We start from the raw sequence: 14,073 nt of genomic DNA, 5'->3' as shown, positions 1-14,073 counted from the left end.
CTGGGGTCTGATGGAGGGAACATTGAATGATGATAGCTTCACAGAGAGTATTCTATAGAAAATGTGTGAGCATTTTCAGGAAAAGCAGCTGGCCAAGTCACTGGAGGCTGGGACAGTCATTTGTGTATGTTTTATATCGAGAGCAGAAAAAAACAGAGTTAAGAAACAGTAATATATGAATATAACATTAGTGTATGCGTGATGCTGGTCTTAAAGGACTTGGACTATGAAGGACAGAATAGGACGGGTGGCAGGACCCTGGGATTTTAGTGACCTCTTCTTCTTGGGGAGGGCCTTATAATTGATAGCTTTATTTTATGCAGGGTATGTGAGCTTGTATGCCAGGTGACCTATTGTCAAAATAAACAAGCAAAGAATGAAACTGCACTTCTTTGGTGTGTCCAGGCAATGGACTATTACAGAGCAATAAAACTAAATAAATTATTATCTTGTCTTACAGCATGATTGAGTCTCAAATATAAATTATAATAGAAGCAAAATGTCAGATGCTACATAGTATGTGATTTTATGTACATGAAATCCAAATGTAGAAAAAAAACCCAAACTAAACCTTAATAGTTGCTTGAGGTGAAAAGAAAAATTAAGAGTCCAGGCCATCAAATTGGATAGTGTACACTGTATCCCTACAAGTCTTCAATGGAACTGGGGGGAAAAAGTGCACAGATTCTTCTTTTTCAGTTCAAGCCAGATTTTGGGATTTTTCCACATGAGCCCATAGATGAGTCTCCATCTATTTGAAGAATTAAAGCATCTCAGAGCTGTGGAGATCTGGAGGAAGCTGTGCTTGCCAAAAGACAGCAGGGAAGTCAACTGTAGAAGCCACTTAGCTGAAATCAGACACCAAGAGGCATGTTCAGACAAAGAGACCCCCAAAGGTGACTGATCAGCTGTGGGGTTTCCCTATGTCCGAGAGGATAGGTAGGTGCATGTGCATTAAGTCAGTTCCTGGGTCCCACACCCTCTCTTTTGCAGGAGGGCGTCTGACCTGCTAGTGACCTATGTCTTCTGTGCTTTACCTAGAAACCCGCAGTTCCTGATCCCCAAACACTGACTGTAAATACTGGAACACTCACACCATGGGGGTGCACTATGTCATCCATCTTCGTGACCAAGCTGAGAGCTCGAGGGCAGAACATAACCAACTTCCATGAGGGACAGAATTCTCCTTGACTCTTTGAAGAAACATGGCCAATCATATTTCTCAAAGTAAGAAGCAGACAGATTCTTTGGAAGATTGCTACTTAGAAGGTGGGGACATGGGGAACGACGATTCAGACGAATCTGGGAAATCCAGTGAGCTGTGACTTTACACAGAGGACATGAAATGGAAGAGGTAGAAAGAAAAAGGCTGACCTACCAAAAACAGGGCCACGGCGGTGCCCAGGATGAAGCCGGCAATCACGTCTGAACAGTGGTTCCGGTATTCGGAGACCCGGTTGAGGCCGGTCAGGAAGGCTGTACAGAGGGTTCCCAGGCACAGCACTGGCTTGGCCAGCCGACTGCTCTTTGTCCTGATTGTGCTTGTGATGTACATCTGCAGCGGGAGAGAGATGAGTAAGTCCCCGGCTGGTACTGGTTCATCCCAGGTACTGCGCACAGATCCCAGGTAAGAAACAAGGACTTTGGTAGAGGGAACCTTAGCAACTACATTTTGTTGGACAACTTCATTAAGCTAGTTAGTTAGACAGCAAGCACTGCAGTGATGACCATGAATGTGAGCTTGTTAGTGACTTTTGCATCACCATGAGTTTATGAACGGAAACTCTATTATCAGAAGGAATAACTGAAGAATAATGGCTGGATTCAGAACACATAGTTTTTATGTAAATAACCAGAGAGCCATGTGGTGATATTACAAAACTCATAAAATTCTTAGATAGCAGGTAAACCTTGTATTTGAATGCATTTGTGGCAGACGATATCAGGTAGAGGAGAGAGTTCACATTTCATTTTTTTTTTTTTACTGTGCCTGCCTTTTACTGTGTCTGTGCTGTTTGTGGCCATGATATAAAATTGTTCACTGACTAGCTGATGAGCCTAGTCTGAATGGTCCGATCATGAAAGTTGATTTTCATGTCAGGGACAACTATGGTCTGCTACATTTGTCTGGTATCTATTTGTCTACTTCAAAGGTTTTAAAAACACTAAATTTCTCTGTTTAGCACAATGTATAAAAGGGTGAAGGATCTGAACAAAATAAAAGTTGTTTCACTCTCTGACACTAGAAATGTGGGCTGCTGTTATCAAATGTATCCACAATGCCCACCTTCAAGAAAACGTCCTTCTAGCAAATTACAACTGTTAGGTAATTGCTATAAAGAACCACTAGAGGGCACTGGTGACCTACCATTTCCCTTTTTCTTTTTGGATGGAGTTCACAGCCCAGTCTGGCCTCGAACTTGGTTTAATCCTTCTGCCTCAACCGGGTTCTGGGACTACAGATGTATCTCATCAATTCTGATCAAATATGGTGAGTTCAGTAACCATAATCCCTGCAAAGGCTGATATTTAAGATTATAACCTATAGAATATTTGATGTCCTGAATATGAATACATTCACAAAGATACATCTGGCAATATTACATTTGTAATTAATTTCCAGGACGATGTTTCAACACTGCCATGAATCCTAGTGGGATACAGGTGCTTCTTTATCCTATATTACAGGTGGTGCAAAAGACTCTGGTAGATCAAAGTCCTATAGATTATAGAATACTGTGATCTTCTGACAGTGTGGGAATTGTTACTCAAAATGCTGAATGCAAATACATATGTTTAGTTTGATACACAGTGTTTTGCGCTTCTGTATTTGTTTTCTAGCTATACTTTTTGATGAGTCATTCCTGTGAAACATTAACCATTAAGAAGATAGACTGTTAGTTGATAATCTTCACAATATTAAATGGTACCTAGGAAGTAACTGCTGACTAATGCTCTCATTAGAGCTTTCTCTGTATTTGGCACATAATAATTGCAGATATTTATGAATGCTGCATAGTGTTTCAACACCTCTATGCGTCTTGTAACGAAGCCCTGGCAATTAGCATATCCATCAGTCCTGAGTAATCTTGAAAGCATAATTTAGCACATAACAAAATGTTTATTCAGTTGGAATCTTGTCTCTGGGTTTATCTAACTGAGTGTGAGGCCTGCCTTGAGTGGAGCAATGTCCGAGTCCCTAGATGATATCCGAGTGGCAAGCACTGTGCCCCCCTGTATTCAATTCCTTCCACTGCGGCCGATGTTCAGGTTTCATCTGATGGTGGCACGCAGGCTTAAGTCATCAATTTATTTACATAATGGCATCATCAAGATCAGTTTCACACAGTAGTGACTTGGATCTGATGAAAATACAAAATGGGAGGGAGGCAAAAGCACATGGCTTCATACAAATAATGCTCCAGACAATTTAGGAACCAATCAATATTCTGAAAACCAGAAAACACACTAAATGCCCTTGAGGATTCTTGGCCTATGTTCTCTCTTTGTTATGTAAAGAAAAAAAGAAAAAAGTTTAACCAGGGGACAGGGTGTGACCCCCAACAGTGCTTGGATGGAGGAGAGGGGATACTGCTCCCTGCAGATGGGCTGAGGAGTAAGGTGAGGGTACCCCAGAATATCTGGGTAGTTTGAAAGGAGCTTGGGGCAGGGGTGTCCTTCTGGCCAGTGGCTACTTGCACTGCTAAAATGTACAAGGCAATGCACCAGTGAGTGACCTTGTGGTGTTGGCTTGTGTGTTCGAACTCATAGTTGTGCTTCTGAGTTCTGGGTTCAAAAAAAGCATGGATAAGAGAAAAAAAGAAATAAGCCAGTTCCAACACGGATGCTCATTAAAATGTAGGAAACACAAAGAGACTATTGCTCTTCCTCGGATGAGAGTAAAGCAACCAAACAAACAAATAAACAAAGAAGGCATTCTGACCTAGCAGAGCGGCCAAAGGCAGTGCGGTCTAGTGAGAAGTCAAGTTTGGGGTCTTAGATTCTTCTGGAAACATCCAACTTTTAACAAAGTGATAAGATAATGCATGTAGCAAGAATCACAGGAGACAGGTTTAATCCTGACCTGCACGGTGTGAGGTTAGTTACACATCCAAGTCCACACTTGAAAGCCTACAGGTAGGCACAGGCAAGGTATGCTGTTCTAAAACCAACCAAAACTGTGGCAGAGTGGTCAGAGCATCCCAGACAGAGCCAGGAGCTCAGCCACAGCTCTGACTGGGCATTCTTAGGTATTCATGAGGACTTAAGTTTCCCCACCTGTGAAGTGGGAGGATATAAATGGGCAATTATCAAATATCTTTCAAACCAAGTCCTCTGGGAGGTTAGGATTAGAAATAGGTCAGGGTGGGGCTTATCAACAGTGTGATATGATGTGAGAGAGATGTTTCAAATGTTATCCCCTTTTCCCATCGCATCCTTCTCCCCCTGCTTCTATGAGGGTACTGCCCCCCCCTTCACCTCACCATCTTGGCATTCCCCTACACTGGGGCATCAAGCTTGCAGAGGACCAAGTACCTTTCCTCCCACTGATGTCAGATAAGGTCACCCTCTGCTACATATGTAGCTGGAGCCTTGGGTCCCTCCATGTGTTCTCTTCCGTTGGTGGTTTAGTCCCTGCGAGCTCTGAGGGGACTGGTTGGTTGATGAGAGAAACATGTTTTATCTGACTTAAGTCACCACATGACAGGGATGGCACAATGGTGGTGGCAGGAGTGAGAGACACGACACAGCGACCCCTGGGTTTGGGGAGACAGTAAGACTCAAACACTCACCGTGGCATATAAGGCGGAGTAAATGCTCAGAGCGGCGTGTTTGGAGGGAAAGGACCTCCGAGCCTTTTCTATCACTTCCAGGTCCCCGGTGCAGATGTTGCCATTGCTGATGAACTGGTGGTGTGCCCGGCAGTCTGTACTGGTGTAGTTTGGCTGGCACACTGTCAGGAAGTATGGTGTTAGGTGACCAGTGACCACTTGCCCGGCGTTTACAAAAATGTCAGTAGCAAAAAGTCCAAATGCAAATACCCCTATAAGAAGATTTGAAAGACGTCAGAGTGGTGACATGCAATTGCTAGTTGGTTTTTTTTTGCCCTAGAGAAGAGATTGGGGGAGTCCATGATGATACCTTCAAAAGGATTTTAGTAATCAAATTGTCCCTTCACCTTTATCCTTCTAGAGGATGAAGCCAGCCTTCCGAATGACCATCTCTTCCCCATTTTGGCAGGCCATCTGCTGTTAGCATTTTGTTGCTTTGTTTGAGTGAGTTAATGGCAGCATAGTCCCAATGGGAGGATCTGGAAGTTTGGGGTCTCCGACTTGGGCGGCCTTGGTGGCCAGCACACAGAATTAGTCATATAACTTCTTTGAACCTCAATGACCTTGGTTGAGAATCAGAGGTGGGGTAGTTTAGGAAGATGGCCTGAACTATGTACAAAATATGCAGCATGAGTCTGGGTTTGTTTTGCCTTTGAGACAGGGTCTCATGTAGCCCAGGGTGGTCTCCAACTCTCTATGTAGCCCAGGATGGTCTTACAACTTCCGACCTTCTTGCTATCACTTCATAAGTACTGGCATCCCTGGAGTATGTCGCTGTAGCTGTTTTGTGCAGCAGTAGGAATGGAACCTGGGCTTTTCCGTATTGCTAAACAAGCGCTCTACCAACTGAACTACATCTCTAGCCTCATAGTATCCTAAGGGATTCCTTTTAAGATACTATGAAAGTGAGAATGAATAAGGATTTTTACAGAGTTCCTCCCCAAAGAGAGAAAAAAAGATTATTCCAAAAATGTCACTGCATTGTTTTATTCGATGAAGGGACTAGTAAAAGAGGAGATAGAAAAGAGCCTCTGTCAACTGTTACCAGTGGCATCAGTCTCTCGCTGCCGCTACAGCATGCTGCTATAAGTGCTATGGCCTGGAGCATTGGAAATTTATATCCTCACCAAGTTATGGGACTTAGAAGAACAGCATAGATTTTAACCAGGCAACGCTCCAAGGATTGTCTGGGCTGTCTTTCTGGGAACTCTGGGAAGTTCCAGGGTAGAACTTATTCTTCTTTCCAGCAGTGAGGAGTGGCCTCTGCTCAGCACTCTCCCTACTCCACTGCTCCACCGGCTCCGACTCTCTCACCTGTCTCATAAAAACGCTTGAGATTACATTCAATCCACTTGGACAAACTAGGATAAGCCATGATCTTGAGATCATTAGTGTAAGCATGTCTTCAGATTCCCCTTTCCCAAACAATAGCAAGTCCACTGTTTCCAAGGTCAACTTTAGGGGTTCCTGTGCAAGCATGTGTTTTTGTGTGTGTGAGTGTATGCGGATGTCTGTCTATATGTGTGTGCATATTCATGTGAATGTGTACATGCATGTAAGTACATGTATGTATATGTGTGTTCATATGTGCATTATGTGTATGCATGTGTGCATGTGAGTGCATACATGTATGCACACATGTATATGCATGTCTATATGTGTGCATGTGTGTGTGTTATTTAGCTGGAAAGCCTATGTATTCCACCTCTAGATTTTAATCTGGTTTCTCATAAATTCCATAGCTTTAGCCTCAATAAGCTTGACCACCGATAAACAGGATTTGTTTTTTTTTTAGTTGAAAACAATTTTTAGCTGACATGAAAAACCATAAAAATTATACGTATTTGTGAGGTACCATGTGACACATGTATATTCAGAATACGTTGCATATTTAAATCATTTGTATTGTGACTGAAGTTATCAAAGCATCATTTATAGGTATTTCCTCAAACATTTGTCATTTGTGGTGAAAATAATCAAACTCCTTTTCCCTAGCATTCTAAAAGCTATAGTACCTTGTCAATATTGATAGTCATTGGATGGAGGGAAGGCACTGTGTTTTAGAGCATTTGCGGCTCTGGGTTCAGTTCCCAAAACCTACATGGTAGCTCATGATTATCTTGAACTCTAGCTCCAGGGATTCAGATGCCTGCTTCCAGTCCCCAGAGCCTGCATGCATGTGGTATACTAGCATACATATAGGCAAAACACACCAAAAAAATCGAATACATCCTGAAACCATTGGTACTTAAACCTATCACCATATCCACCTTGATCTTTAGTGCTCATTAAACAACCTATCTCCACCCCTTCCTCCAAGTCTGTTCAGCTTTGCTGAAGTCCACGTTTTTTTTTTCTTTTGATTCCATATATGAGTGAGATTATACAGTGCTTAGTCTTTCTATGACTCTTTCCGGTTTCATTTTGATATGTATTGATTGCTATAATTTTCCTTTCTGGGGCTTTGCAAGAACAAACTTTATCACAATGAGAACTGGCATCTTTATTAGCTGCAGGCAACTCACACTGAGGGGCTCTGACCCAAGAGAGCAGACATCCATTGATCATGCCTGGCAGGATTTATCCCCAGGCTCTAGAAGTCTGAGTGGTTGAATTTTTTTTTTTTTTTTTTACATCTTCCAATAAGGTTCTTAAAGACCAGTCTGTGGCTTGTTCAAGGGGTAATAAGTCTGTCTAGACAATCTTTTTCAGGAAATGAGGGTTATTTATGACTTGAAAATAGAGAAGAGACAGCATTTTCCTCTGGCATTTTATTTGGCAGGCATGCCGTCAATGAGAACAATGGTAGGTTTGAGGAGAAGGAGCTTTCTAGACATGCAGGATCTGTGTTGGAAGAGCCAGCGCCATGCCCACAGTGATTCTGGGATGGCAGGCTCCACGCATGTTGTCCTGCTCCTGGGCTTTGCAGTGCTTCTCTATCTTCTCTCTGCTTACATCTGTTTTTCCTGCAGGCTTAAGAGCATCCACTCTCCCACATATCATTCTGGAGTGTTTGAGCCAGACCTGAAGGTACTGCCCACCCAAGGGTGGGCCCTTCTCAGGAATCTTCCATGACAATAGAGGGTTGTAGAACCTACAGTAGTGACGTACAGGTGATACCAGAGCATACTGTGTCTTTGCAAAATACCCTAGCTAGTCCTATGTTAGTCATCCGTGATCTTCTTCAAGATTATTTTTATAATTCTCAAAAACTAAAAATTGTAGTTTTATTCTTAGAGTTCAGTGAAATACACTGACTGGCCTCTTCAATTGAAAGGTATGATATTGAGGAGTTGTTTCAAAAACATCTATACAGTGTAGCTTGATGCCTAAAATTATTTGAGGGAGACTATAACTTGGAAAATTTAGATACAATTTCTCAAACTTTCTATTAGCACATATACATTACATATAATAGTGGGTCCTGTAGGACAGTTTTGTGATGTAGATAATGTGTTTTGATAGAATTCACCTTCATTGTCCTCTCTTGATACCCTCTTCCTCTCACTTATTCCCCTCCTCTTATCCACTAATTCCCCCTTATACTTTTATGGCTTCTTTGTGTGTGATGCCTTGACTTTATCATTAAAGCTGTTTACAAAGCATAGAAGGTTTCCTTACAGGAGACCTTACATGGACACCTACTAGTAACTATATACCATTGAAGAAAATGGCTTTCTCTTTCCTGCCAGCCAATCAACCCCTATCTGCCTACAAATCCTCAGTGGTGGTTGGTGTTGTGTTTTATATAAAGGTAAAAGTGGAAGGGATATGTTTGGTTGAGGCTCGGTGTGGTGTGGGGATGGAGGTGCCACAGCGGGGCCCATGCTGAGGTGCTAGCCACATGGACAGTATAGTATAGAATAGAGTTTATTCAGGGCTTGGGGAAGTGAGTTGAGAGGACAGTAGAGGCAGAGAAAGACAGAGAGAGAGGGGATAGGGATAGGGAGAGAGAGGGGGAGGGGAGGACAATGGGGAGAGAGGGGGAAAGGAACAAGAGGAGAGAACGAGAGCAAGTGGGTAAGGGGGGAGCAAGCAGCCTCTTTTATGGTGAGTCAGGCACACCTGGCTGTTGCCAGGTAACTGGGGCAGAGCCTAGACTAAAAGCAACAGTAGGGGCTCATGAGCCCACTTCTCCATAGCGGGGTGGATAGGCCCCACGTGTAGGTGAGCACACCAGCCATGACTTAGGAGTGCAGCAGCCACACCAGGCCCTTAAGTCAGCACTCTTTCCCATGCTCCCTGCCTTCAGCCTCCCTCCTGCTCTTTCTGTCCCTTCTTCAGCGATCCTCAGAGCCATGGGGGATGGTATAGATGCTCCATTTTTTGAGCACTTTGCTCCATACGCATCTCTGCAGTTATCACTGACGATGACTAAAAAGAGAATATTCTCTGACCAAAGGTGACAGCATCACCAATATAAATCATAAGTACAGCTATGTAGAAGATAATTTGGCTGACACATGTTCATTTAGCAAAATCCAACAACAGTAGTTTTCCCTTGGCAGCCTATGGTATTATTCTGAATTTCTTTTTTTTAATTAATTAATTAATTAATTAATTAATTAATTTATTTATTTATTTAATGTATGTGAGTATACTGTTGCTGTCTTCAGACACATCGGAAGAGGGCATGGGATCCCATTACAGATGGTTGTGAGTCACCATGTTGGTGTTGGGAATTGAACTCAGGACCTTCTGAAGAGCAGTCAGTGCTCTTAACCACTGAGCCATCTCTCCAGACTCCGAATTTCTTCTTCTGAATCAGGCCTCAATACAATGAGAAAGTGGTTGATTACCCCAGCACAGATATGTCACTATTGCACCAGAAGGAACATCTTGCTGAGCCAGATGGTCCTGTTTCATGAGGGGTCTACAGCTGACTAAGATTGCTGATGGTATTTGTTTTTCTGAAAAATGACATTTAAACTGACATTGTGCACAGCAGTGGGATTCAGTGTGATGTGTCCATACATGCACACAGCGTGCACCATACAAACTGAAGGAAATTTTACTACCTCTCACAGGTCTTCCAAATCCCAAATAAGCATGGCTCTATTTCTAAGTCACCATTCTTTAGTGTTTATGAGGGGAAAGGGAGGAGGAAAGGAGGGAGGAGAAGGAAGAAAGTAGGAAGAGAGAGAGGAGAGATAAAGGGAGAGGAAGGAGGGAGGAGAGGGAGAGAGAATCTGTCAAGTTTTACTTAATGTAATGACATCTAGAGCTATCCTATCCATTTTCTCAACAACAGCAACAACAACAACAACAAAATGACAGTATTTCTGCCTTTTTTGTGACCACATGAAACTGCACCATGTGCAGGCCACAACACACACACACACACACACACACATACACACACACACACACACACACACACACACACACACACACACCTGTTTGATGTAGCCCTTTCATTCCCTTTGGCTATATACCTACAACTGGAATAGCTGGGTCAGACAGGAAATCTAATTTGGATTTTCTGGGTCATTTCTATGTTCTCCACAGTGGCTGCACTAATTAACATTCTCACCAACAGAGAAGAGCTCTCTTCTCCACCTCCCAAGCAGAAATTTCCTTTATTATTTTGTTTTAACTGAAGTGAGATGACCTATCAATTTTGTTTTCATTTGAATGTCTTTCATGTTAATGATTCAGTGCATGCATTCACACTTTTTTCCTTTTACATTTATTCTTTTGAGAAATATCTATTCAGGTCGTTTGCCCATCATTTTGTATGCTTGTTTTGATACATGTGGATAGGTGAGGCTGGCCTGGATTCCAGATCCTCCTGCCTCCACCTCCTAGTGCTGTGATTAGAAATGTGCACCACTACACCTGACTTATTTGTTCCTTAAAAAAGATTATATTAAAATGCCCTTTATCTCTTTATATATTCTGGATATCAGTTATTGTATGTATGGTTGGTAACTGTTTTCTCCCATTATGTCAGCAGTCTGATCACTCTGGTGATTGTTTCCTGTGGTGTGAAGACCTTAACTTTTTAAAAAATTTTAATTTATTTACATTTCAAGTGTTATCCCATTACCTGGTTTCCCCCTCTCCAGAAGCCCCCTCTCCTATCCCTCCTCCACTTGCTTCTATGAGGGTGTTCCTCCACCCACCCACCCACTCCCACCTCCCCATCCTCGATTCCCCTATACTGGGATATTTATCAACCCTTCATAGGACCAAGGACTTCTCCTCCCATTGATATCTGACAAGGCTGTCCTCTGCTACATATGCAGCCAGAGCCATGAATACTCCTTGGTTGGTGACTTAGTCCCTGGGAGCTCTGCGGGGTTTGGTTGCTTGATATTGTTGTTCTTCCTATGAGGTTTCAAACCCCTTCAGCTCCTTCAGTCCTTTCTCTAACTCTTCCACTGGGGACCCCACACTCAGTGCAATGGTTGGTTGGGAGCATCCAACTCTGTATTTGTAAGGCTCTGGCAGGGCCTCTCAGGAGACAGCTATATCAGGTTTTCTTAACAAGCCTTTCTTAGCATCCACCATAGTGCCAGAGTTTGGTGACTGTCTCTGGGATGAATCCCCAGGTGGAACAGATTCTGGATGGCCTTTCCTTCAGTCTCTGCTTTGCACTTTGTCTCCATATTTGCTCTGTGAGTATTTTGCTCCCCTTTCAAAGAAGGAGTGAAGCACCCACACTTTGGTCTTCCTCTTCAGCTATTAAGAACGATGAATTCATGAAATTCTTAGGCAAATGGATAGAACTAAAAAATATCCTGAATGAGGTAACCCAATCACAAAAGAACACACATGGTATGCATTCACTTATAAGTGGATATTAAGGCAGACTGCCAAGCTGCTGGCTGCCGCCTGCGCCCAAAACCTGGGCAGAGCAGCAGTTCATCTGTGTGCCAGCTAGGCGTGGGTCCTGTGCCCTGTAGAGAAGTAGGTAGCCGCCATTTCTGCCCCTAGTTAGACAGGACAGGCAACCCCAGGTACTGAGATATCCTGAGTCTAAAACATCTGGAGAAGCAGCCCACCAGGCCCCTGGCTGCTGCCTGATCCCAGGATCTGTGCAGAGCAACGGTTCTTCTGTGTGCCAGCCAGGCATGGGTCCTGTGCCCTGCAGGATCCCTGCTGCCATCTTCGCTCCCTGACAAAGCAGACGGGCAGCACCAGGTTTGGTCCACAGAGACAACCCAAGTATAACATTGCTTCGGGCAGGACAAATCAGGGCTCCAACAGTACCCAAGATGAGGGCAGCATGTCAGCAATCTGTGGCAGGGGAAACCCAGTCATCCAGTGGTGCTGAAATAGCTTTATGGGCTCACAGGAGGTTCAAGAGCCAGCCAGTGACAACAGGACAAACTAACACAAGAGATAACCAGATGGCAAAAGGCAAACGTAGGAAGCTTACCAACAGAAATCAAGAAAATATGGCAGCATCTGAACCCAGTTCTCCAACAACAGCAAGTCTGGGATACCCCAACACAGCAGAAAAACAAGATTTGGATTTAAAATCACTGGTCATAATGCTGTTAGAGGACATAAATAAATCTCTTAAAGAAATACACGAGAAAATGGATCAAAAGTTAGAAGCACTTACAAGGGAAACACAAAAATCATTTAAAGAAATTCAGGAGAATATGAGTCAAGAGATAGAAGCCAATAAGGAGGAAATAACAAAAATCACTTAAAGAAATACAGGAGAACTTGGGAAAACAGGCAGAGGTCATGAAAGAGAAAACACAAAAATCTCTTAAAGAATTACAACCAAGCAAGTGAAGGAACTGAGCAAAAACCTCCAGGATCTAAAACAGAAGTAGAAACAACTAAGAAATGGCAAAGGGAGACAACTTTGGAGATAGAAAACCTTGGGAAGAAATCAGGGGCCATAGATGCAAATATCAACAACAGAATACAAGAGATAGAAGAAAGAATCTCAGATGCCGAAGATACCATAGAAACCATGGACTCAACAGTCAAAGATATGCAAAATGTAAAAATCTTATAACCCAAAACATCCAGGAAATCCAGGAAACAATGAGAAGGCCAAACCTAAGGATTATAGGCATAGATGAGAGTGAGGATTTATGACTTAAAGAGCCAGCAAATATCTTCAATAAAATTATGGAAGAAAACTTCCCTAACCTAAAAAGAGAGATGCCAATGAATATACAAGAAACCTACAGAACTCAAAACAGACTGGACCAGAACAGAAATAGCTCCCATCACATAATAATCAAAACCCAAAATGTACTAAACAAAGAAATAATATTAAAGGCAGTAAGAGAAAAAGGCCAAGTAACATATAAAGGAAGACCTATCAGAATCACACCAGACTTCTCACCAGAGACCATGAAAGCTTGAAGATCCTGGGCAGATCTCATGCAGACTCTAAGAGAACACAAATGCCAGCCAAAACTACTATACCCAGCAAAACTCTCAATCACAATAGATGGAGAAACCAAGATATTCCATGACAAAACCAAGTTCACCCAATATCTTTCCACAAACCCAGCCATATAGAGGATAATAGGAGGAAAACACCAATACAAGGAGGGAAATTTCACCCTGGAAAAAGCAAGATAGTAACCTTTCATCAAACCCCAAAAAGGATAACCAATCAAATATAAAAAATAACGTCAAAAATGACAGGAAGCAATAATCACTATTCCTTAATATCTCTTAACATCAATGGACTCAATTACCCAATAAAAAGACATAGACTAACAGGCTGGATAAGTAAACAGGACCCTACATCTTGTTGCATACAGGAAACACACCTCAGTGTCAAAGACAAACACTACCTTAGAGTAAAAGGCTGGAAGACAATTTTACAAGCAAATGGTCTCAGAAAACAAGCCGGAGTAGCCACTCTAATATCAGATAAAATTGACTTTCAGCCTAAGGTCATCAAAAGAGACACTGAGGGACACTTCTTGCTGGTCAAAGGAAGAATACATCAAGAAGAACTCTCAATCCTGAACATCTATGTGCTAAATGCAAGGGCACCCTCATTCATAAAAGAAACTTTACTAAAGCTCAAAGCACACATTGCACCTAACACAATAATTGTGGGTGACTTCAATACTCCACTCTCTCAATGGACTGATCAGGAAAACAGAAACTAAAAAGGGACACAGTGAAACTAATTGAAGCTTTGGACCAATTAGATTTAACAGATATATATAAAACATTTCATCCTAAAGCAAAAGAATATACCTTTTTCTCAGCACCTCATGGTACCTTCTCCAAAATCGACCATATAATT

At 42.5% G+C, this 14,073-nt stretch overlaps 1 protein-coding gene across 1 annotated transcript in view; it reads right to left on the bottom strand.

The window, feature by feature from the left end:
- Positions 1–1,113: 1,113 nt before the first annotated feature.
- Plppr1 (phospholipid phosphatase related 1) overlaps positions 1,114–14,073 on the bottom strand; it is a 57,685-nt gene continuing 44,725 nt past the window's right edge. The window contains exons 3-5 of the mRNA XM_052175784.1: positions 4,794–5,044; positions 1,379–1,555; positions 1,114–1,302 (exon numbers count right to left, since the gene is read on the bottom strand). Coding sequence (XP_052031744.1) covers positions 1,114–1,302; positions 1,379–1,555; positions 4,794–5,044 — 617 coding nt within the window. The remainder of the gene's footprint in view (positions 1,303–1,378; positions 1,556–4,793; positions 5,045–14,073) is intronic.

Source organism: Apodemus sylvaticus, chromosome 3, assembly GCF_947179515.1.
Source record: "Apodemus sylvaticus chromosome 3, mApoSyl1.1, whole genome shotgun sequence".
Taxonomy (NCBI): Eukaryota; Metazoa; Chordata; class Mammalia; order Rodentia; family Muridae; genus Apodemus; species Apodemus sylvaticus.
Note: the sequence above shows the minus strand (reverse complement) of the source record. Positions and strands in the feature narration are given on the sequence as shown.